General features: G+C 44.2%; 1 protein-coding gene across 1 annotated transcript in view; it reads right to left on the bottom strand.

Moving 5' to 3' along the window:
* LOC146019754 (maltase-glucoamylase-like) overlaps nt 1–26,130 on the bottom strand; it is a 146,258-nt gene that overhangs the window by 5,368 nt on the left and 114,760 nt on the right. Inside the window, exons 38-45 of the mRNA XM_083152286.1 lie at nt 25,408–25,541; nt 19,195–19,229; nt 18,020–18,136; nt 13,953–14,101; nt 6,248–6,332; nt 4,828–4,884; nt 2,061–2,185; nt 766–854 (exon numbers count right to left, since the gene is read on the bottom strand). Coding sequence (XP_083008412.1) covers nt 766–854; nt 2,061–2,185; nt 4,828–4,884; nt 6,248–6,332; nt 13,953–14,101; nt 18,020–18,136; nt 19,195–19,229; nt 25,408–25,541 — 791 coding nt within the window. The remainder of the gene's footprint in view (nt 1–765; nt 855–2,060; nt 2,186–4,827; nt 4,885–6,247; nt 6,333–13,952; nt 14,102–18,019; nt 18,137–19,194; nt 19,230–25,407; nt 25,542–26,130) is intronic.

The following is a 26,130-nucleotide window of genomic DNA, read 5'->3' as shown; positions in this document are numbered from 1 at the left end:
TGTGAAAGCTTGTTTGGGGGCGGAGAGCTGACATCCGGCGATGTCAGCTTTCCGCCCCCATCACTGGCGTCATAGCCTCATTACCATGCATACGCCCCGCGTTTGCATGGGAACGCCCATGAAACGCTGGGCGTATACATAGGTAAATGAGGCTATCAAGCCCCTCACGCCCCTATACGCCCCCTTTGCGGCGTATAATTTTTGTGTGCGGCGATTTCGCCTGCACATGCGCAGAGTGACCTCTGCGCATGTGCAGAGTGAAAACATCGGCGGTACGGCCGCACGCGGGCCGTACCGCACAGATTAGAATAAGGGCCCAAGTCTGTAACACAGCAGATAGGAGCTGATTGGCTGCCACTTGACCTCTCTCCATGACGCCCATAGAACCCAATGTACCAGCCGGTCAGCTCCTGATTGCCATGTTGCAGGCTGTGTAGTGACAGCAGCTGATTAGTTGCTACTTTATCACTCTCTAAGGCTTAGTCCATCTGCCACGGTGAGAAATGTCAGATCGTTCTGAGTCATTCCGAAATAAATGACAATGATTTTGGTTGTGATGACACCGCTTCCGAGTACACATACTGTACATCCAGACATTGCAGATAGCTGTGGTACTTTATCTCTCTCTCTACAAGGTTTGATACATGGCCACCTTATAAGACTTCTTCACTTTTCCCTTCTCTCATCCCATAACCTCCTCTCTGCAGATCTAATCCGGAGCTCATAGGGAAATAAGCGGCATTGGTGTAAGGTGCGGGCACTCACCGATGCTTGTGCCATCGTCCCAGAAGAGATGTCCGTGGGCAGTTTCGTTATCATCTAAAGCAACCAGAAGCTTCAGCGGATTCAACCGGCTAGAAAAAAGTTTTAAAGATGTTTTTTAACAAAATATAATGACACAAGAATGAAATATGACACTGACGACCGGCCGGTGCAGTCTGCTTGGTGAATGTGGGGGAGGCCTGCTGGCACTTGTAGTTCACCTGTATAGACCAATGTTATGAATGACTGTTTTAACCTTATCAGGCCGGCGACCAAAGCCCTGGGCTGCCGGTGACAACCCTGGATGGGTGAAGCATGGGGGGGACCCCTTTATTGGGGGGTCCCCACTCCTCCAGGTACCCTATCCAAGGCTGACCAGCCACAGTGCTCATAGTTTGGCCAGGGGACCTTATGTAAAAAGAGTCCCCCGGCTGTGGCATGACACTGCAGGCTGTCGGATCACGGTGCTGGTTTCAAAATACGGGGGACCCCCAGATTTTTTGTCCCCCGTGGTTTTGGAACCAGGACCGGACCAAGAGTCTGGGGCTGGTTTCAGAAATAAGGGGGACCTCTATGCTTTTTTTTTAAATTCGCACATTTTCATGACTAAAAATCGCACTTAATCGCACTTTTTTGCCCGGAATACGCAGCTCATTAAATATGCAAATTTGCAGCAAAAAATTTGATTTTAAAACGTGCGATAATGGGCGATTTTGAAAAGTTACTAAAACTCTCATCCTATTAAATGTCACCCCATGTCTCCACGTTCTTATCAACAAAATGGTAACTACCAGATAACGGGGCCACACATGCATAGACCCCAAGGCCCCTTTTACTTTACCTAGTAACAAGGAAGTTGGGTGATGGGTGAATTATGACAGTATGATTGAAAGCAAATCTTGCCAATAAGACTCAATGCTTATGATTGATTAATTAATTAATAAGTTAATTAATGTGAGTAAGGTATAAATATCAGAGCTAGAGAAGGAGGAGGGGGACAGTTGAGGAAGAACAGGCAAGCATGGTGGCTGGAGGTAACTATGAATGAGGTTTAATCCCTGACTACTGATAGGTTTCTATTTTGATTTAATTTAGAATTGTTGTTGAAGTATAAGCCAATCGATTTTATGTTTCTTGTGTTAGTCTGCATTTGCAAATCCCGGGTAATAAAGCTATCTTACAATTAAAGCATTGTCATACATTTTTTTTGTGTTGGCATGTAATTATTTCAGCGTGTGCCGTTATAGCTAAGGGTTATAAAGCAATTAGACATATGCACGCGTTATCATAGTACATACCTAAGACGTGTGTTGAAGGCTGGAGCCTGTTGGGGCAGAATGAAGCCACCGCGCACATGAAGATTAATATGGTCAATGGGTGCCGGCAGCACCCTCCAACCACCGCGGGTATTTTCTTTAGCACCCTAGAAATAATACCACAGATGTCTTCAGATTACATGTAAAATGTATGTTCTTGATATGATTTGTGGGCACAAGACTCTGATACATAGTAACATATGTTAGCAACAGATACAGCAACTCATAGTTACCTCCCCTCATGCATTCTGCAGGAGACTCCCTGAAATAGCAGCAATCTCCCTCTCTCCCTCATTAGTCTAGCAATCTCCCCTATGTCACCTAGCCCACATTACACTGTTACACCATAGTTACCTCCCCTTCTGCATTCTGCAGGAGACTCCCTGACATAGCAGCAATCTCCCTCTTTCCCTCATTAGTCTGGCAATCTCCCTCATGTCACCTAGCCCAAATTACACTGTTACATCATAGTTACCTCCCCTCCTGCATTCGGCAGGAGACTCCCTGACATTGCAGCAATCTCCCTCTCTCCCTCATTAGTCTAGAAATCTCCCTCATGTTACCTAGCCCACATTACACTGTTACATCATAGTTACCTCCCCTACTGCATTCTGCAGGAGACTCCCTGAAATAGCAGCAATCTCCCTCTCTCCATCATTAGTCTAGCAATCTCCCTCATGTCACCTAGCCCACATTACACTGTTACATCATAGTTACCTCCCATCCTGCATTCTGCAGGAGACTCCCTGAAATAGCAGCAATCTTCCTCTCTCCCTCATTAGTCTAGCAATCTCCCCCTTGTCACCTAGCCCACATTACACTGTTACATCATAGTTACCTCCCCTCCTGCATTCTGCAGGAGACTCCCTGACATAGCAGCAATCTCCCTCTCTCCCTAATTAGTCTAGCAATCTCCCTCATGTCACCTAGCCCACATTACACTGTTACATCATAGTTACCTCCCCTCCTGCATTCTGCAGGAGACTCCCTGAAATAGCAGTAATCTCCCTCTCTCCCTCATTAGTCTAGCAATCTCCCTCATGTCACCTAGCCCACATTACACTGTTACATCATAGTTACCTCCCATCCTGCATTCTGCAGGAGACTCCCTGAAATAGCAGCAATCTTCCTCTCTCCCTCATTAGTCTAGCAATCTCCCCCATGTCACCTAGCCCACATTACACTGTTACATCATAGTTACCTCCCCTCCTGCATTCTGCAGGAGACTCCCTGACACAGCAGCAATCTCCCTCTCTCCCTCATTAGTCTAGAAATCTCCCTCATGTCAACTAGCCCACATTACACTGTTACATCATAGTTACCTCCCATCCTGCATTCTGCAGGAGACTCCCTGACATAGCAGCAATCTTCCTCATTAGTCTAGCAATCTTCCCTATGTCACCTAGCCCACATTACACTGTTACATCATAGTTATCTCCCCTCTTGCATTCTGCAGGAGACTCCCTGACATAGCAGCAATCTCCCTCTCCCTCATTAGTCAAGCAATCTCCTTCATGTCACCTACCCCACATTACACTGTTACATCATAGTTACCTCCCCTACTGCATTCTGCAGGAGACTCCCTGACATAGCAGCAATCTCCCTCTCTCCCTCATTAGTCTAGCAATCTCCCTCATGTCACCTAGCCCACATTACACTGTTACATCATAGTTACCTCCCCTCCTGCATTCTGCAGGAGACTCCCTGACATAGCAGCAATCTCCCTCTCTCCCTCATTAGTCTAGCAATCTCCCTCATGTCACCTAGCCCACATTACACTGTTACATCATAGTTACCTACCCTCCTGCATTCTGCAGGAGACTCCCTGACATAGCAGCAATCTCCATCTCTCCCTCATTAGTCTTGCAATCTCCCTCATGTCACCGAGCCCACATTACACTGTTACATCATAGTTACCTCCCCTCCTGCATTCTGCAGGAGACTCCCTTACATAGCAGCAATCTCCCTCTCTCCCTCATTAGTCTAACAATCTCCCTCATGTCACCTAGCGCACATTACACTGTTACATCATAGTTACCTCCCCTTCTGCATTCTGCAGGAGACTCCCTGACATAGCAGCAATCTCCCTCTCTCCCTCATTAGTCTAGCAATCTCCCTCATGTCACCCAGCCCACATTACACTGTTACATCATAGTTACCTCCCCTCCTGCATTCTGCAGGAGACTCCCTGATATAGCAGAAATCTCCCTCTCTCCGTCATTAGTCTAGCAATCTCCCTCATGTCACCCAGCATGACCCGCCCCCTTAATGGGACGCTGTGCAAAATTTTACTTCCAACTATAATCTCCCTGAAATTAGTTTTCAAAAGTAGGCAAGTATGCAGCAACTCCAACCGCATCTTTATCAGACGCTTGTTATGTAAGTTAATTCTAGTGTGTTAGAAAATGTTCTGTATGTAATATACAAGACACCTCCGACCCTCTACATAGTGCACACAAGGTTGGTGAGGTGTACATTGGAAGGCACGTGGCACCTACTCACCTTGGAAGGGATTGAGTGCCGGTAAAGATCTCATTAATATATAAAACAGGGGTTCTAAAACTCGGTCCTCAGGACTCCACACAGTTCCCGTTATCCAGGTCACCCAGCAGGTGACACACAGGTGGAGCTTATTATTTCACTTGTGAGTCTGTGAGGAGACCTGTAAAACATGCACTGCGTGGGGTCCTGAGGACCGAGTTTGAGAACCTGTAATATAAGATATATATAAATGCACAGCCATACTCACCGTGTGATAGTCGTACCAAACTGCATTTGGAAAATAAGCATTTACACTTGTTGCACCCTAAGATTAAACAGAGGAAGAAAGCGTCACCATAGCAACTGTGAAGATATTCACTCTCTAGGCCCAAATCTTTGCATGAAGGAGCTGAGGATCTCTATTCAATTTCACATTGAAAAAGTTCATCATTTTTAAATGTTGAAATATAGAATTAGTGCCCATGAAAAGACTTTCATATTTTTAGGCCACTACCAAATGACTGGAACAACCAGACATATCGCGAATGACGGATTGCTTCACTGTAGCCCCCCCCCCCCCCGCTGTGCAATGCCTGAAATACCAGTATTGCACGGTGGAGGGGCGGGGCCACAAAGATGCGATCACTATGGCCACGCCCCCACACTGGTGATCCGCTGGCCGCCCCGCCCCCATCCCGCCTTGTCAGTGGCTCTGCCAACCCGTGCCTCACTGAACTACCAGGAAGTAGGCAACTATGAAATAGCATCAGACATTCCATACGGATTGTATACGCAAAGCAGCTGGAGCTTGATTCACAGGAAGTCAACCTTTGGAGTTAGTGACAGGATGTTTTCTGGGTGTCAGCCCCCCCAACCCCGCCCCCCCCCCAAAAAAAAGCCGGCCTCATTCAGCCTGTCTCAGTCACAGATTAGTGGCAGCCTCATCCAGACGGCCTCAGTCACAGATTAGTGGCAGCCTCATCCAGACGGCCTCAGTCACAGATTAGTGGCAGCCTCATCCAAACGGTCTCAGTCACAGATTAGTGGCAGCCTCATCCAAACGGTCTCAGTCACAGATTAGTGGCAGCCTCATCCAAACGGTCTCAGTCACAGATTAGTGGCAGCCTCATCCAAACGGTCTCAGTCACAGATTAGTGGCAGCCTCATCCAAACGGTCTCAGTCACAGATTAGTGGCAGCCTCATCCAAACGGTCTCAGTCACAGATTAGTGGCAGCCTCATCCAAACGGTCTCAGTCACAGATTAGTGGCAGCCTCATCCAGACGGTCTCAGTCACAGATTAGTGGCAGCCTCATCCAAACGGTCTCGGTCACAGATTAGTGGCAGCCTCATCCAGACGGTCTCAGTCACGGATTAGTGGCAGCCTCATCCAAACGGTCTCAGTCACAGATTAGTGGCAGCCTCATCCAAACGGTCTCAGTCACAGATTAGTGGCAGCCTCATCCAAACGGTCTCAGTCACAGATTAGTGGCAGCCTCAGACCTACTCACATTTAGACAGACGGCAAACACTGTTCTATGGTCCCCAAATTGCATATGGATCAGATTTGCACGGCCGGTTTCCCTTTCTGTCTGGGCAGCTGCTATCTACTCGCACTTATCTGCAACTTCTCAGATGAACGATTCATGCTGAATTAGCCCCTAAAATGGGGTTCACAGCTGTACTCACTGGATCCACCACAGCACTGATCATGAATGCGGACCCCCACAAGAACTGCTTGTACACATCCCAGGTGTTCCGGTCGTCGGTGAACCTAAAATAAAAGACAGATATTTCTGCTGTGCGTTTTATGTCTTTGTATCGCAGGAAAGGAATCTAAATAGCAACAAATACATTTGTAGTTCAAGCTGAAATCTCTATATACTGTATGAAATTGATCTGCAGGTAGGCAAGCCATAGCTGCAATGGAACTACATGTCCCAGCATATCTGCCATCACTTCTTAATTTATATTAAACCATATATGTACAGCAGGTATACTGTAATACGATAGATTTCATTCTCTATGGAAGAATGTAAGGGATGTAATGTATAGTTTAGAGCACAGGGGCACAGTGGCAAGTCCTGCTGTCTTATAGATCTAAAACAGGGGTCCTCATGCGGCCCGCCGAGGACATTTATATGGCCCGCCGGACTTCCTGCGCCTTTAAATACAAACACAGCTGCTGCCCGTTTTTATTCCACCAAAAAGATGGCCACGGGAGGGCTGCACGCAGCCCTCCCATGGACCTTTCTCTCCCGCCCATGGGCAGGACTGCCCACCTACGTGCGGTGTGTCGGGCTGCAGCAGGAGGCAGGGAAACAGCTACTGTTTCCGTTCCTGCCATACACCAGGCTCCGCGGACAAGCAGCCCCGACGCTGGGCTGTATGTCTGGCGGGCTGCAGCAGGAGGTAAGAAGGGAGAAAGCTCCCTGACCCCCCCCCCCCCAACATGAAGATGCGCTGATATATAGAAGTCGAGGAATGGTGCGCGGCCACATTAAAAAAACGCACACCACTTCCTCAGTGCATGGGCGCAACCCCTCCCTCTTGTTTTCCGGTGGTCACTGGCTGCTGCTGGCCTGGGTAGCCTTGGCAGAACAGCACCAGGCTGGTAGTATGTGCTGGCGTGTATTCCTCCGTGCTGTGGGTAGGTGAGGCAGAAAGGGCTGCGGCTGCGGCGGGGGAGCTGTGTAACTAGAGATGGTACACGCAGCTCCCGGCCACCGCTTGTGTTCCTAGACACGAGCAAGCGCTGGGGTGGGAGACTGAAGGAGGCAGCAGTGCTGTTTCTGCTGGGAATGCAATGAGCATTTAACCCTTGGGGTTCAAGCATGTAAACACCCTGTATAGGCAGATAATGAGATATATGCAGTGTGCATAGGAATTTGTTCATAGTTTTTGTTTTTACTAAAGTCCGGCCCTCCAACGGTCTGAGGGACACTGAACTGGCCCCCTGTTTAAAAAGTTTGAGGACCCCTGATCTAGGAAGTCCCTACAGGGGTGGGGTTTGTATGTACTTCCCCGTTTGAGTTCGTTGACAATCACACTCCAAAATTATTAACTACTGAATACAATGTATTCAACTGTGGCCGGATTATGAGGTCAGAGCAATGCAAACAAGATTGAGCAATGCAAACAAGATTGAGCAATGCAAACAAGATGGAGCAATGCAAACAAGATGGAGCAATGCAAACAAGATGGAGCAGTGCAAACAAGATGGAGCAGTGCAAACAAGATGAAGTAATTTAGCAAACACAAACAAGCCTGTGACACACCGGCAATTCCAAATATATCCAGCCACCTTTACAATTAATCACAATACTTCCCTTATTGTACAAAGTGCAGATATTGTCTGACGGACAATATTTGTTATTTTCCTGGTTGCACTCACATATACCACTTTTGGTCCTGCTGGCTCAGGACACATGAGCGGCTTCAACCGAAAAGGGGGCGTGGACTATGAAAAGGGGCGTGACCTCATGGGATGATGCATCCTAAGGCTGCACCCCCGTATTTTGCCGCTCTGCGTTGCTGAATAGACAGCGTCTATTCTCTTCAGGCTGGGGGGTGGGGGACTCCCAAATGCCCACCCACAGTGGGACAATGGCGGCCCCGGGCAGGATGCAGGAACGTCCCAAAAAACTGGGACATTCCCGCGTTAAGCGGGACAGTTGGGAAGTATGCATATATGAATGTGTTTCAAAGCATGTAATATAAACTTTTTGGATAACACCAACTGGCAGTTCTTCTAATCCTTTTTTTGGGGGTTCTTGTGTGCTATAAGAAACTCCAAAAAATAAACACCTACAGTAGGCCCTTATTCTTGTTCAATCACAAAGGCAAATTCCTTCACAAATGAACAAAACCATGTGCACTGCAGGGGGGCAGATGTAACATGTGCAGAGAGAATTAGATGTGGGTGGGGTTTTACTTCAAAGAGAGATCTATATTGCAGTGTAAAAATAAAGCAGCCAGTATTTACCCTGCACAGAAACAAAATAACTCACCCAAATCTAACTCTCTCTGCACATGTTACATCTGCCCCACCTGCAGTGCATTTGAGAAGGAATTTGCCTTTGTGAGTGAACCAGAATAAAGGCCATAGTGGAACTCTACTCCATACAAAGGGACAATTTATTATAAGGAAAAGGCACATTAAACACAAATAAAAAATGTCTGCAGACCATTGCTTCCATGTACCTCCCTTTACATACCTCCCAACTGTCCCGCTAAACGTGGGAACGTCCCGGTTTTTGGGGACGTTCCCATGTCCCTCCCACGGCCGGCAGTGTCCCGCTGGGGGGGGGGGGGGGCACGTTGGGAGTCCCCCCCCCCCAATCTGACAGAATAGATGCTGTTTCGCGTCTGAAAACGGGGGCGTGACCTAATTTGCATAAGACACACCTCCATTTGCATATGACACGCCCCTTTTCAGACGTGTCCCTATTTTAATATTGACATAGTTGGGAGGTATGCCTAACACCTCTGTTCCTAAATTCCTATATTTGGAATCGGCAGTGTGTCACACTCTTGTATGTGTTTGGTGTATTCATTTAGAGTCTTTGGTGAAGGCTTTCAGTGTGTACACAGACTGACACAAAAACATATCAGCGTAATAACAGCAACATTTCTTTAAAAAAAAGATGAAGTAATTAAATGGACATAAACATGGTGATAAAATGTTTTGTAAGCAATCTATCTAGATTGCTTAGAAATTAAGCACGGATCGCTCCGTGTGTATGTCCCATAGTGATGGTGATCAGTGGTCCCACACGTCACCATCGCCGGCTCATTACACACATGCCATCAGAGCTAGTTAGATCACCTGCATGTGCGTTATAAACCCTGGGTTAGCAAAGATCGCTCAACACATTTCACTGGTGCATGGCCTGTGTGTATGGTGATATGTGCTGAGCAATCTGTGCTACACTACTTCCCTGTGTGTACAGGCTTAAGGGCTTGATATAGATTTGATAAGCTGCTTGTTTAGAAAATAGACAAAACCAACCTGCACTGCAGATGGGGCAGATGTTACATGTGCAAAGAGAGTTAGATTTGGGTGAGTTATATTGTTTCTGTGCAGAGTAAAGGCTGGCTGCATTATTTTTACACTGCAATTTAGATTTCAGTGTAAAGACACCGCACTCAAATCTAAATCTCTCTCTGCACATGATACATAGTAGTAGTAGTACGTTTATTTATAAGGCGCCGCAAAGTGTCCGCAGCGCCGTACATAGCAAACAAAAAACAAATGACAAGGTAACGTACAGGGTGTGTTGAAAAATACAGCATAAATAGGGGTATAGCTGGTAGAAATAAAATCAGCATCAGTTCAGAAGTAGGTGTCAAAATTGTCGAGGTGACTGAAGAAGAAGTAGAGGAAGGGAAGAACAGGACAGGAGCACAGGTGAGGTAAAGAGGTAGTGTGAGTATGTTAGGAAGGAGGGCCCTACTCATAAGAGTTAACATACTAAAAATAGGTGGGTGGACAAACGAAAAACAACAGGATAAGTAGGAACGGAGGGGAACGGAGGCAGGATAGGAGGATCAAAAGAGGTTAGGAGGAGGGATAGGCTAGTCGAAAAAAGTGGGTTTTGAGGGAGCGCTTGAAGGAGGTAAGTGAATCAGAAAGCCTGATGGGTGGCGGGAGGTTGTTCCAGTGCAGGGGGGCAGCGCGAGAGAAGTCTTGGACACAGGAGTGGGAGGAGGTGATTAGGTGAGAGGTCAGTCGGCGGTCAGCGATGGAGCGAAGAGGACGGGAGGGAGTGTGGATAGAGATCAGTGAAGAGAGGTAAGGAGCGGTGGAGGAGGAGAGAGCCTTGTAGGTGGTGGTGAGGAGTTTAAAGAGAACTCGGAAAGGAATGGGGAGCCAGTGAAGAGATAGACAGAGGGAGGAGGCGGAGGTAGAGCGGCGGGAGAGGAAGATGAGCCTAGCGTCAGCGTTAAGAATGGTTTGGAGAGGTGCGAGGCGGGTGAGAGGTAGCCCAGAGAGAAGGATGTTGCAGTAGTCAAGGCGGGAGATGACAAGAGAGTGAATGAGAATTTTGGTCGCGTCAGTGGAGAGGAATGGTCTGATGCGTGAGATGTTGCATAGGTGAAAGCGGCAAGACTGTGAGAGAGCACGAATGTGGGGGGTGAAAGAGAGGGAGGAGTCAATGATGACACCGAGGCAGCGCGTTTGGTCGGTGGAGGTGATCTCGGTTTAACCAATGCTGATGGAGATAGTGGGAGAAGAGTAGATGTTCGGGGGATGGAAGATTAGAAGTTCAGTTTTAGCCATGTTTAGTTTCAGGAAGCGTTGGGTCATCCAGGCTGAGATGGCCGTGAGGCATTCGGAGACCTTGGATAGGAGTGATGGGGGCATCAGCCCCACCTGCAGTGTAGCACGGTTTCGTCCATTATACCGCTTTCCAGGGCCGTAACTAGGGGGGGGGGGGGGCTGGGGGGGTCACGCGCACCGGGCGCTGGAGGGGGGGGTGCTGTCAGGTCCGGGGACAGCCAGCGGTGGTCCGGTGACAGGCAGCGGGGTTCCGGGTAGCTGCTGCAGTGGCAGCTTGACTCCGTCCGTCTCTACTCTCTCCTACTACCGTGGCGGCGGGAAGCGGCAGCGCTGGTGATGACTTTGAAAAGACTTGCCGGATGCTGGTTGGCTGAATTCAGCCAATCAGCGTCCGGCGAGTCTTTTCAAAGTCATCACCAGTGCTTCCCGCCGCCGCGCTAGTAGCAGAGACGGACGGAGTCAAGCTGCCGCTACAGCGGCTATCCAGACCTCCGCTGGCTGCACACAGGAGGTATGTATGTTGTCAGCGGGGAGGGGGGGTTCTCCGGCGCCAGAGCCAAGGCGGTCATTTGGTACCTCCCCCCCTGGTCAGGGGAAGGGGGGGCACCAAATGTCTGCCTTGGCCCGGGTGCTGGAAACCCTAGTTTCGGCCCTGCGCTTTCAAACAGAAAATTAAATTCCCAGCAGAAGCAGTGCCACCCGGGAATTTCATTAAATACAAAGGTGCATTTTCTGTGTGAAAGGGTCGATCCAGATCTTAAACTTCGGGTCTCCGACACCGCAAGCAAACAGGTGAGCATTGCAGTTACTGTGACTTCCATCCTCTGATGCATAAACCCAGACATAGCGATCAGCACGGTTACTGTGACTCCCATCCTCTGATGCATAAACCCAGACATAGCGATCAGCACGGTTACTGTGACTCCCATCCTCTGATGCATAAACCCAGACATAGCGATCAGCACGGTTACTGTGACTCCCATCCTCTGATGCATAAACCCAGACATAGCAATCAGTGCGGTTACTGTGACTCCCATCCTCTGATGCATAAACCCAGACATAGCGATCAGCGCGGTTACTGTGACTCCCATCCTCTGATGCATAAACCCAGACATAGCGATCAGCGCGGTAGTGGGAGAAGAGGGGATGTGGGGACTGTGACTCCCATCCTCTGATGCATAAACCCAGACATAGCGATCAGTGTGGTTACTGTGACTCCCATCCTCTGATGCATAAACCCAGACATAGCGATCAGTGCGGTTACTGTGACTCCCATCCTCTGATGCCTAAACCCAGACATAGCGATCAGTGCGGTTACTGTGACTCCCATCCTCTGATGAATAAACCCAGACATAGCGATCAGCGCGGTTACTGTGACTCCCATCCTCTGATGCATAAACCCAGACATAGCAATCAGTGCGGTTACTGTGACTCCCATCCTCTGATGCATAAACCCAGACATAGCGATCAGCGCGGTTACTGTGACTCCCATCCTCTGATGCATAAACCCAGACATAGCGATCAGCGCGGTAGTGGGAGAAGAGGGGATGTGGGGACTGTGACTCCCATCCTCTGATGCATAAACCCAGACATAGCGATCAGTGTGGTTACTGTGACTCCCATCCTCTGATGCATAAACCCAGACATAGCGATCAGTGCGGTTACTGTGACTCCCATCCTCTGATGCATAAACCCAGACATAGCGATCAGTGCGGTTACTGTGACTCCCATCCTCTGATGCATAAACCCAGACACAGCGATCAGTGCGGTTACTGTGACTCCCATCCTCTGATGAATAAACCCAGACATAGCGATCAGCGCGGTTACTGTGACTCCCATCCTCTGATGTACAGTATAAACCCAGACACAGCGATCAGCGCGGTTACTGTGACTCCCATCCTCTGATGCATAAACCCAGACATAGCGATCAGTGCGGTTACTGTGACTCCCATCCTCTGATGCATAAACCCAGACATAGCGATCAGTGCGGTTACTGTGACTCCCATCCTCTGATGAATAAACCCAGACATAGCGATCAGCGCGGTTACTGTGACTCCCATCCTCTGATGTACAGTATAAACCCAGACACAGCGATCAGCGCGGTTACTGTGACTCCCATCCTCTGATGTACAGTATAAACCCAGACACAGCGATCAGCGCGGTTACTGTGACTCCCATCCTCTGATGAATAAACCCAGACATAACGATCAGCGCGGTTACTGTGACTTCCATCCTCTGATGCATATAACACAGACATAGCGATCAGCGCGGTTACTGTGACTCCCATCCTCTGATGTACAGTATAAACCCAGACACAGCGATCAGCGCGGTTACTGTGACTCCCATCCTCTGATGCATATAACACAGACATAGCGATCAGCGCTGTTACTGTGACTCCTATCCTCTGATGCATAAAAGTGACATTTTATTGCACCAACACCGGATAATACCTGCCGCAGTTACAGCTACTGTTGGTGCCACGTGGTGCTTTCCCTACTAGGACAATGCTTGTAAATAAGACTGCTGCAGTAGGTTTGTCTAGCTACAGTAGCTCGTGGACATTAAAAGACCAACAGTGACAAAAGGTCGGCTGACGCAAATCTTGCCATAGAAAAGGTGAAGTGAGTTTTTCAATTTATTTTGGTGTCAATTTGTAGATCTGAGAACGTGGACCCCAGTCAGTGTACCGTGTACCCCTGTATTGTGTCGCCATGCTTCGTACCAGATGCCTCGCTCTGCTACTGCTGCTCTTGGAACACTGTGCCATTCCCAACTGGACTCCACCTGGAGGGTCAAGTATGCAAAAGTCCAAAAAAGTCTAAAAATCTCCAAAACCTCATGTCAACCTTCTCATGTGTTGACCATTGTCCATCACTTGTTTGGACTTTTTAACCCTGTGGAACGTATGTTTATCGAGTATATGGCATTGACCTATTGACTTTCATCCTACAATCTACAAACCCAGAATACTGATGTTAGTAAATGTCATATTAGAGCCGGTTTATACTGCAGAAGCACCAGCACCGACGAGTCGCCTATCTCACATTATGCCATTTGTTACTACACCTTCCAGAACATTAATTACAGTAACAAATGATGTCAGCGACTTACTCGTGTAGTAGTGGTCTCACCACGGTGGAACCTTTAGTATGAGCATCAAATAATAAGGTGTACAGGTGAGGTAACAGCGTATATCTAATATTCAGGACATTTCTTGAGAGAGATTCAAATGCTCCATCAAAGCTGACTGGGTCTTGTCTCTACAGAAGAAATAAATATATATAAATGTCAGCATTATATTCTGGTTTGGCCTAAAGAGCAAACACGATGAGTGATGTTATATCTGCACTGAGGATCATATAACTGCATTATATTGCATCAGTACACTGTATCAGATAACTGCAGTACACTGTATCAGATAACTGCAGTATACTGTATCAGATAACTGCAGTATACTGTATCAGATAACTGCAGAATACTGTATCAGATAACTGCAGGACACTGTATCAGATAACTGTAGTACTGTATACTGTATCAGATAACTGCAGTACACTGTATCAGATAACTGTAGTATACTGTATCAGATAACTGCAGGACACTGTATCAGATAACTGTAGTACATTGTATCAGATAACTGCAGTATACTGTATCAGATAACTGCAGTACACTTTATCAGATAACTGCAGAATACTGTATCAGATAACTGCAGTATACTGTATCAGATAACTGCAGAATACTGTATCAGATAACTGCAGGACACTGTATCAGATAACTGTAGTACTGTATACTGTATCAGATAACTGCAGTACACTGTATCAGATAACTGTAGTATACTGTATCAGATAACTGCAGGACACTGTATCAGATAACTGTAGTACATTGTATCAGATAACTGCAGTATACTGTATCAGATAACTGCAGTATACTGTATCAGATAACTGCAGAATACTGTATCAGATAACTGCAGGACACTGTATCAGATAACTGTAGTACTGTATACTGTATCAGATAACTGCAGTACACTGTATCAGATAACTGTAGTATACTGTATCAGATAACTGCAGGACACTGTATCAGATAACTGTAGTACATTGTGTCAGATAACTGCAGTATACTGTATCAGATAACTGCAGAATACTGTATCAGATAACTGCAGGACACTGTATCAGATAACTGTAGTACTGTATACTGTATCAGATAACTGCAGTACACTGTATCAGATAACTGTAGTATACTGTATCAGATAACTGCAGGACACTGTATCAGATAACTGTAGTACATTGTATCAGATAACTGCAGTATACTGTATCAGATAACTGCAGAATACTGTATCAGATAACTGCAGGACACTGTATCAGATAACTGTAGTACTGTATACTGTATCAGATAACTGCAGGACACTGTATCAGATAACTGTAGTACATTGTATCAGATAACAGCGGTATACTGTATCAGATAACTGTATTACACTGGATCAGATAACTGTAGTACACTATCACAGATAACTGTAGTATACTGTATCAGATAACTGCAGTATACTGTATCAGATAACTGTAGTATACTGTATCAGATAACTGTAGTACTGTATACTGTATCAGATAACTGCAGTACACTGTATCAGATAACTGTAGTATACTGTATCAGATAACTGCAGGACACTGTATCAGATAACTGTAGTACATTGTATCAGATAACTGCAGTATACTGTATCAGATAACTGCAGTATACTGTATCAGATAACTGCAGAATACTGTATCAGATAACTGCAGGACACTGTATCAGATAACTGTAGTACTGTATACTGTATCAGATAACTGCAGTACACTGTATCAGATAATTGTAGTATACTGTATCAGATAACTGCAGGACACTGTATCAGATAACTGTAGTACATTGTGTCAGATAACTGCAGTATACTGTATCAGATAACTGCAGAATACTGTATCAGATAACTGCAGGACACTGTATCAGATAACTGTAGTACTGTATACTGTATCAGATAACTGCAGTACACTGTATCAGATAACTGTAGTATACTGTATCAGATAACTGCAGGACACTGTATCAGATAACTGTAGTACATTGTATCAGATAACTGCAGTATACTGTATCAGATAACTGCAGAATACTGTATCAGATAACTGCAGGACACTGTATCAGATAACTGTAGTACTGTATACTGTATCAGATAACTGCAGGACACTGTATCAGATAACTGTAGTACATTGTATCAGATAACAGCGGTATACTGTATCAGATAACTGTATTACACTGGATCAGATAACTGTAGTACACTATCACAGATAACTGTAGTATACTGTATCAGATAACTGCAGTATACTGTATCAGATAACTGTATTACACTGGATCAGATAACTGTAGTACACTATCACAGATAACTAGTATACTGTATCAGATAACTGCAGTATACTGTATCAGATAACTGTATTACACTGGATCAGATAACTGTAGTACACTATCACAGATAACTGTAGTATACTGTATCAGATAACTGCAGTATACTGTATCAGATAACTGCAGTATACTGTATCAGATAACTGTATTACACTGGATCAGATAACTGTAGTACACTATCACAGATAACTAGTATACTGTATCAGATAACTGCAGTATACTGTATCAGATAACTGTATTACACTGGATCAGATAACTGTAGTACACTATCACAGATAACTGTAGTATACTGTATCAGATAACTGCAGTATACTGTATCAGATAACTGCAGTATACTGTATCAGATAACTGTAGTATAATGTATCAGATAACTGTAGTATACTGTATCAGATAACTGCAGTATACTGTATCAGATAACTGCAGGGACACTGTATCAGATAACTGCAGTATACTGTATCAGATAACTGTATTACACTGGATCAGATAACTGTAGTACACTATCACAGATAACTCTAGTATACTGTATCAGATAACTGCAGTATAATGTATCAGATAACTGTAGTATAATGTATCAGATAACTGTAGTATACTGTATCAGATAACTGCAGTATACTGTATCAGATAACTTCAGGACACTGTATCAGATAACTGCCGGACACTGTATCAGATAACTGTATTATACTGGATCAGATAACTGCAGTATACTGTATCAGATAACTGCAGTATACTGTATCAGATAACTGTATTACACTGGATCAGATAACTGTAGTACACTATCACAGATAACTGTAGTATACTGTATCAGATAACTGCAGTATACTGTATCAGATAACTGCAGTATACTGTATCAGATAACTGTATTACACTGGATCAGATAACTGTAGTACACTATCACAGATAACTGTAGTATACTGTATCAGATAACTGCAGTATACTGTATCAGATAACTGTAGTATAATGTATCAGATAACTGTAATATACTGTATCAGATAACTGCAGTATACTGTATCAGATAACTGCAGGACACTGTATCAGATAACTGTATTATACTGGATCAGATAACTGTAGTATACTGTATCAGATAACTGTATTACACTGGATCAGATAACTGTAGTACACTATGGGTCAGATTCTCTAAACTTCAAAAGTGATAAAATGGAGAGTGATAATCAGCCAGCCAATCAGCTCCTACCTGCCATGTCACAGACTGTGTTTAAAAAACTGTCAGGCAGGAGTTGATTGGCTGGCTGTTTATCACTCTTAATTGTTTCACTTTTGAAGCTTAGAGAATCTCGCCCTATATCAGATAACTGCAGTATACTGGATCAGATAACTGTAGTACACTATATCAGAAAACTATAGTATAGTATATCAGATAACTGTATTACACTGGATCAGATAACTGTAGTACACTGGATCAGATAATTGCATTACACTGTATATGATAACTGCATTATACTGGATCAGATAATTGCATTACACTGTATATGATAACTGCATTATACTGTATATGATAACTGCATTATACTGGATCAGATAATTGCATTACACTGTATATGATAACTGCATTATACTGTATATGATAACTGCATTATACTGGATCAGATAATTGCATTACACTGAATATAATAACTGCATTATACTGGATCAGATAATTGCATTACACTGTATATGATAACTGCATTATACTGTATCAGATAATTGCATTACACTGTATATGATAACTGCATTATACTGGATCGGATAACTGCATTATACTGTACCCTCCAGCCTATTCCATTGTGGTTTCTTGAAAATGGGTAGAATGCTCCGAGCTGCATCCAGCGGGCACATAACTCTCTGCTGGTGTCTTGGAAGAATCCGCAGATGTCTGCTCCAGTCTATACCAAAAAATAGAAACCAATTATTTATTTTAGAAACAATATTCTTCCAATTACCAGCTGGATACATATCACCTTATTATACAGTTTGTTTTATCATTTTAATCAAACACAAAAATATTTATTTTAATACAATTTAAAAATGCATTTAGCCATAGGGGTCATTGGGCCTAATAACCAATGCAGGCAAATGGCATCATCCCATTGGAGCAGGGCCGTCTATACCATCAGGCAGTTGCCTGATGGTATACTTTGTGATATGCAGTGCGTGGGAATGCGGTTCACTAGCCATATAGAAACACAGGGGTGGGGATGAGAAGCGGCAGAGCGGTGGCACATCATCGGGGGGGGGGGGGAGGGGGCAGAGCGGCAGCACACCATCGAGAGGAGTGGGGGAGGCAGCTCTTGGAGCTGAAGCTCCCTCCACCCTATAGTGTAAACGTGACCTGGGCCACTCGACCCTGGTTACCCATTTACACTGCCCAGCAGCCCGATTCTGACAATTTTATTCCCCGCCCCCCAATAATATAGTCATGTCATGTTATCAAGGCTTCAATATCTGCAGATGGACAAAACCATGCTGTGCTGCAGGTGGGGCAGATGTAACAGGTGCAGAGAGAGTTAGATTTGGGGGAATTATATTATTTCTTTGCAGGGTAAATACTGGCTGCTTTATTCTTTCACTGCAATTTAGATTTCAGTTTGATCACAGGCCACCCGCATCTAACTCTCTGCACCTGTTACATCTGCCCACCTGCAGTGCAGCATGGTTTTGTCTATCTGCAGATATTGCTACCTTGCTGGCTGGGGTGAATGAGACCCATTGTCACTGAGAAGACTGAATCTCATCCTCAGTGGTGTAGTCTGTAGTGTAATGGTCACAGTGATGGCTGCATGTAGATGCGCAACTCTCCCCCATATACACACAACCTCTGGGGCAGATGCAGCTGTGTAATCTTAAAATGCAATACACACTCATATAACAAATGGTAATAATTCAGAGTCAATTCGCACATTACAAATGACCAGAACATCCGGGCATGTGGCTTACTACTTACATATGAAATTCCAAAAAGACTGAAATCCATCATACCTGCAAATAAAACAGCAAATCAGTATTTATATTGGTCCCGCAGCCGCTGTAACTGTTACATCAGTGTTTTTCAACCACCGTGCCATGGCATGCTAGTGTGCCTTGAGCCGTTCTCAAGTGTGCCCCCAGATCTAGAGATGCCCAAAACAGTTTACAGCCCCCAACAGTTCAACTGTTATTTACTGGTCTCTTATTTATATTTAAAGGGCCAATGTATTTTATTTGGGTTACCTGTGGGGACCAGTGTGATTGTTTTTTATATGGGGGGCAATAGGTTTGTTTTTTTCCTGTGGGGGCCGATGTGTTTTGCCCTGTGGGGACCTCATGGTGTGCCTTGGCAATTTTAAACTCTTATTTTGTGTGCCGCAAGGTAAAAAGGTTGAAAATCACTGTGTTACATTATTCAGTCTCTGATCTGCAAATCCTACAAAACATTGCGCTGTTGGATGATCACAGAGACACGCAGGGGGGGGGGTGTGTATTCAGACCCAATCACTGTTGAGCGAATTCGCATGGCGATCGATTATCAATTATAGAAAAACTGCGCATGTGTATGTAGCGCACATGCGTGAGGTCAAAAGGTGGACATACACACGCAGATTTATCTTCAGATCTGGCTGGTTGGAACAAAAACATGGTTATGGATGAGAGCAAATGACAGTTGACCATTTGCTTGGAAATGCTGGAAAACTGACAAACTGTCACTCATCCATAACCATGTTTTTGTTCCAACCAGCCAGATCTGAAGATAAATCTTACTAGTGTATGGGCACCTAAACAGTGACCAAATCCAGCGATTGGTCTATTCTCAAGATGTTTACAAGCTGACTGGCAGGAAGCCGCCGTTTTCTGGGAGTGTCAGATGCTAGCGATCCATCTGAAACATTCGCCCTACTCAGAACCTCGCGGATCCTCAGTTACGTGAACGACACTCCCATGAGACAGATCTCTGGTGTGGTACTGACCAGCATCAGCCCACTTCACACATATCAGGATCCAGCAGAAACATTCGCCCTACTCAGAACCTCGCGGAGCCTCAGTTACTTGAACAACAATCCCGTGAGACAGATCTCTGGTGTGGTACTGACCAGTGTCAGCCCACTTCACACATATCAGGATCCAGCAGAAAGCCGTCCTACTCAGAACCTTGAGGAGCCTCAGTTACTTGAACAACACTCCCGTGAGACAGATCTCTGGTGTGGTACTGACCAGCGTCAGCCCACTTCACACATATCAGGATCCAGCAGAAACATTCGCCCTACTCAGAACCTCGCGGAGCATCAGTTACTTGAACAACACTCCCGTGAGACAGATCTCTGATGTGGTACTGCCCAGCGTCAGCCCACTTCACACATATCAGGATCCAGCAGAAAGCCGTCTCACTCAGAACCTCAGTTACGTGAACGACACTCCCGTGAGACAGATCTCTGGTGTGGTACTGACCAGCGTCCGCCCACTTCACACATATCAGGAAGAAAGCCTCAATGGCAGCAGTGTATTGATCCACGTGTGCGCAGCACTGTATGGTAAAGATTGTTATGTGCGTCCTGGGGAGAGAGCATCGGTCTCAGGATCAGGCCTTAAGGGGCTGATTCAGACCTGCTTGTAGAGTAGCAAATTCCATCCCTCTGTTGATGGTGGACTCGGAGGACTGTGCATGTGCTTAGGCGATGTGGCTGGTGGTTAGCATGTGTTTGCAAAGTGGTTCTCAAACTTGGTCCTCAGGACCCCACATAGCTCACGTTTTCCAGGTCACCCGGCAGGTGCACTCATTACTCAGTGACACATTTTAAAAGAGCTAATTATTTCACTTGTGATTCTGAGAGGAGACCTGCAATACATGCACTGTGTGGGGTCCTGTGGACCGAGTTTGAGAACCTGATAACCGAGACCTCTGCATTATTTGTGAATGATGAGAAGTTTAACTAAATGTTATTGAAGCAAAAATATCTGCGTTCCTGGGAAATTCCCAATCTGGATGCTGATGTAATATGTCATCATTGTTTTATTCAGAACAGGAAGTTCAAATCGTATGTGGGAAAAATAGCAACACAAATAGTGTTGAAAACAGGTAGTCTGTTCATTAATAGACTATAGGGGGGGGGGGGGGGGGGAATAGAGAAGGAGTCTGTTTATGGTGCACTAAGAGTTGTACTAAATGTTTATTTAAAAATTTACTTTTATTAGTCTATGTTAAGATTGTGATCTGTTGCAACTATTTTAGTTCTGTGACACACATATGGATTCACCTACCACCTATATAATTTAATGTCTGCAACAATTTATGCACTTAAAACAAGTTCACAACAATAGATTTGAACTTTTCACTAATTATATTATTAATTTTATTTTATTTCATTTCACCTTTGATTAACATAAAGTCTAAGCCACAACCGTCACATTAGGACAATGATATTCATAGACCCAGCACAAATATCACTCCCTCACTCAATAGTTTCTTAGAATAAAAAAATACCAACTAGCAGATAGCATTATGGGAACATTAATTATATTTATTAATTATATTGTAATAGGAGGAGCCAGGATGAATAGGGGCTCCAATCACAATACATATGCCTTTATAAGAGGGCAAATAAACAAACAATCAAACAAACAGATATGCTGACAAATAAAACAAGCTCACAAACTAATAATTGACACCAATAATAATATACAAGAAGATATTAACAGGAGAATCACTGGAAGACAATATAGGATGGGGACTTGGGAATAACTGGATGAAATCCAACCCGATACAAAAATCATACCCAATATCACAATTACAATACAAATGAAATGGTAATAAGAATAACTTTGAATTAATAATTATAATTCAATTGAATCAAATACAATACAGAATATAAATCCAAAAAAGATTAGGAAGGAGAAAAATAAAGGGGAAGAGAGAGAGAAAAAAAAGAAAAAGATTAAAATAAAGATCAATCAGCCCACTCGTCGATCGTGTCACCAACTTGCCGCCAAATGCATAATTTTTTATATATACCGCATACATAATGAATATAAAATGCAAGAACTGAGTAAATGAATTTCAAAATAAATATACCAAATGAACACTCCGAGCTAAGAGAAAACATTGCTCTTTATCAAGCCATGCCTTGATAAAGAGCAATAGCTCGAAACGCGTTGGCAGGAGGACGGTGCCTTTCTATCAAAAAAGTGTTTGGGGTGATGGTTGGAGAGAAGGTAAGATCCCACTATTTGACATCTGGGTGTATACCGGCACTACCCCGTGGATCAGGACCCCATCTCCTTACCTCCCTCATTACACCATAGGAGTGAAAGACACATTTTTTAAACATTTTAATTTTGGTGTGTTTTTTATGAAAATAAATTATTTTTATGACAAAAGAATTGCACACTTTCTTTGAACGAGGACATCTAAAAGAAACCTTTTGAGGAGTGTCAACATCTAATACGCCGTGAGTACGAGTACGCACCCATCATCTAAAAGATACCATTATATGTGTAATTTACATCATTCCAGTGTAAGTAAGGTACGCCCCCTTGCTGACACTGGACGTTCTCTTGATTAACCCTTCAGTGAAAAAATAGACCATCATATCGCTCTATTTTCCAAATCTTATCTTTTCATATTCTTACCGCTCTGGAGACAAAATCTCAAGCAAAAAATACCATCAACCAGAAGAATCTCCATGTAAAGATAAGTACAGATATATTCTTCATTCAGCGCCATTTTTTCCAGAACCCCATCTTTTTCGCTTATATTAGCACTCTATTCAACGTGCACGTGTCTAAACTAATAGCCCAATCCGTGGGGTAACACCTATGTGTCATTAGCCTGAACAGAGATTTGCGGGACATACATTAAATATACAACTAGTAGTACCAATGCAATATAAGAGATAATAATAATTTATCATTGTGCATGTGTATATCACATCAGTGTATATGTGCTAGTTAATAAATTCTGATTAACTTGGCTCTATCCAAGGAGCATACAGTTAAAATACTAATCAATTAGCAGGTAGCATCTGTCCAGGTGCCCTGCAGGAATTATAATTGAGAGTTAACAATACTGTGAAAATACATAAGTGAGAGCACACATAACAAATCTCCAACAGGCAATTTAACTACACTAAAAGACGGATATACAGTACAAATAACTGCCCGCTACCTACATAAATCACTACTTGTCAACTATATAGATACTCATGTGGAATATAAGTTGGAAGTGTTATTAGAAATATAGCAGGAACTGGGAACTGAGCCAATATGTCTGGTGAAACTATAAATGTTACATTTGAAAGAGAAACTAATAATACTCCTTTTACACCAAAAAGCCTTTAATGGCTCCATTTACAATGCGGAGCCCACCCGCAGTGTAGATGGAGGCGGCGCTTGGAGCTGACATCATCTGCCATCATCTGACATCATCATGCTTCCCCCTGTCCAACCTGCGGACGCTGCGGTCCGCAGGTTGTACGCCTCCCATTGATGTAAATAGGAGCTGGGTCATCCAACCCGGCGTACCCATTTACACCATCCTCTACCCAGGTCCTGGCCATGTTCTACCCAGTTCAGGACCTGGGTAGAAGTCCAGTGTAAAGGGACACGGCGTGACACATTTACACCGCCTCTGACCAGGGTCTGACCCGCCAAAGACCCGGGGTTTTGAGGTGGTGTAAAAGGGCTATAACAGAGCTCAGATTTCCTGACTAGCTGCAACAAGAACAAAGTATCTATCTAACCAAAATATATTCTATAACCACATGGATATATTCCCAAGTATACTACAAAGTAAGAAAAGAAATAAATAAAGACACACACATCTAGCCGAACTGGACACAGTTTATTTTAATTAAGAATTTCTTCTTACACCCTATCTACGAAAAGTTTCTAAAATTTTCGCTGTGGCAACAGATCATAATCTTAACATAAACTAATAAAAGTTAATTTTTTAACATTTAGTACTACTCTTAGTGCCCCATAAACAGACTCCTTCTCTATCCTTCCCCCCTTTACGTCTAACTCAACAGTCTGTGGCTGCACCCCCTGTTATAATACAATTACCTACACTAAAATAAAATAAATAATAAGGGGCCGATTTGAAAAAGAAAAAAATATACTGAGCATTAGTCCTGGTGCGGGTATTGCCTTTCTATAACCTTTTGAACATTAATTGACTATAATGGTAATACATAATATCACTGATTTGAGGTATCATAAAATAAAATAAAAACAGTAGGAAGGAAGATGTGATATAACATATATCAGGTTCTACTGTTAGGAGTATTGTCATCTGACATTGGTCCAGCAAGGACAGGACATATGAGATGTGTATGCAGAAAGATAATTACATCAGTCCTCAATCGGTGTGCCTGGGCACCCTGGGGTGCTGCGGGGCTCTTGTGGGGGCTCCTGTGGCTGGTGGCACAGCACCAAATCAAATTACTTATGGTCAAAGTGATAGGCAAAAGCAGTGCAAGTGACTGCCAGTCGTAGCACATGTGGCCAATCAGAAGCACAACTCCACATAACTGACGCTAGACGTGACCAGTCAGCGCAGTTTACTCCATTTTAAAAAAAAATGTATCAATAAAAATATTTAAGTCTAGGGGGTGTCATGGAAAAAATGCTGATAGGAGACCATATATCAGGGTGTATGAGCAGATTCATATTTAATACGTGAATTGGGTGCTACTTCCCTAATCCAATTAGAGTTAACAATAATATATTATTCCATAATGATCCCAAGGTAAATTTATATGTACAGAATGAATTAACTTTGTAAATAAAAGTAAAGCATAGGTACAGTAGGCCAAGCTATACACTGTAGATAGATGGTGCTCAAAACATATTGCACAGTGCTCTGCTTTTATACATACAGTATCAACGTAGACCTTGAATGACTAATGAGAGAGTCCCAGCAATAACTGAAAGCAATATTGCTTCTGCAGTCAGCTCTACCTGACTGTCCAAGGACAGGAAACATGCAGAGCTTACATTCATTTGCTTAACGGAGACAAGCATTGCCGTAATAAACACCTCAACACATTATGAGGACACATGTATAAAGTGAAATTCAGCAGTCACCACCACCTGCTACTAAACTGGGTCCCCTCATTAATGCACTTAATGTTTTACACTGAGAAACCTCATCTTCCAGGCACACCCATTTCTTGAATGGGACACTCACCAATAATGGATTTGGCAACTTGATCCCATGCCGCTGTATTGTCACCAAGCCAGTGCCCCACCCACTGTCCGGAAGTTGGGTATGTAGAGCGGGAGATAACTATACCACGTTCTCCTGTGATTTTCCGCAGAGCACTGGAAAACATGGCAATGTACAATGGTCAACATTTGTGTTTGTACTGAATGCAATGTAGTTAGTGGTGGTAGTAGGGCAGTTTTCTTAATATGGGGCCACAGTGATAGCACACACAATGAGTTGAAAATCTGTTGCCTCATTTACCATGGGGTGCATTTATGGGGTTCATCAGTTGTCTCTACCCCCCTAACAACCACACACCACCATGTCACCCTCTACCCCCTACCACACTCACACCAACATGCAATTCACTATGTCTAACACACCCACACCAGCTTTCCACCCTCTACCCCTAACACACCCACACCAACATGCCACCCTCTACCCTCTAACATACCCTCACCAACATGTCACCCTCTACCCTCTAACATACCCTCACCAACATGTCACCCTCTGCCCCCTAAAATCCTCTACCCTATGCTGCCCTACAGGTATGACAGCCATAGGGCCACCTGTGAAAATAGGTGGTATACTGTATAAACTAACAGAGAAATTAAGGTAACAATTTGCTGACACCATAGGGTGACACCTTTGCACCTTAAAATGTAAACAATGTACAGCTGTCCTAGACAATAATTATCGATAATG

The sequence above is a fragment of the Crinia signifera genome, chromosome 7 (assembly GCF_055691185.1).
Source record: "Crinia signifera chromosome 7, ASM5569118v1, whole genome shotgun sequence".
Classification (NCBI taxonomy): Eukaryota; Metazoa; Chordata; class Amphibia; order Anura; family Myobatrachidae; genus Crinia; species Crinia signifera.
Note: the sequence above shows the minus strand (reverse complement) of the source record. Positions and strands in the feature narration are given on the sequence as shown.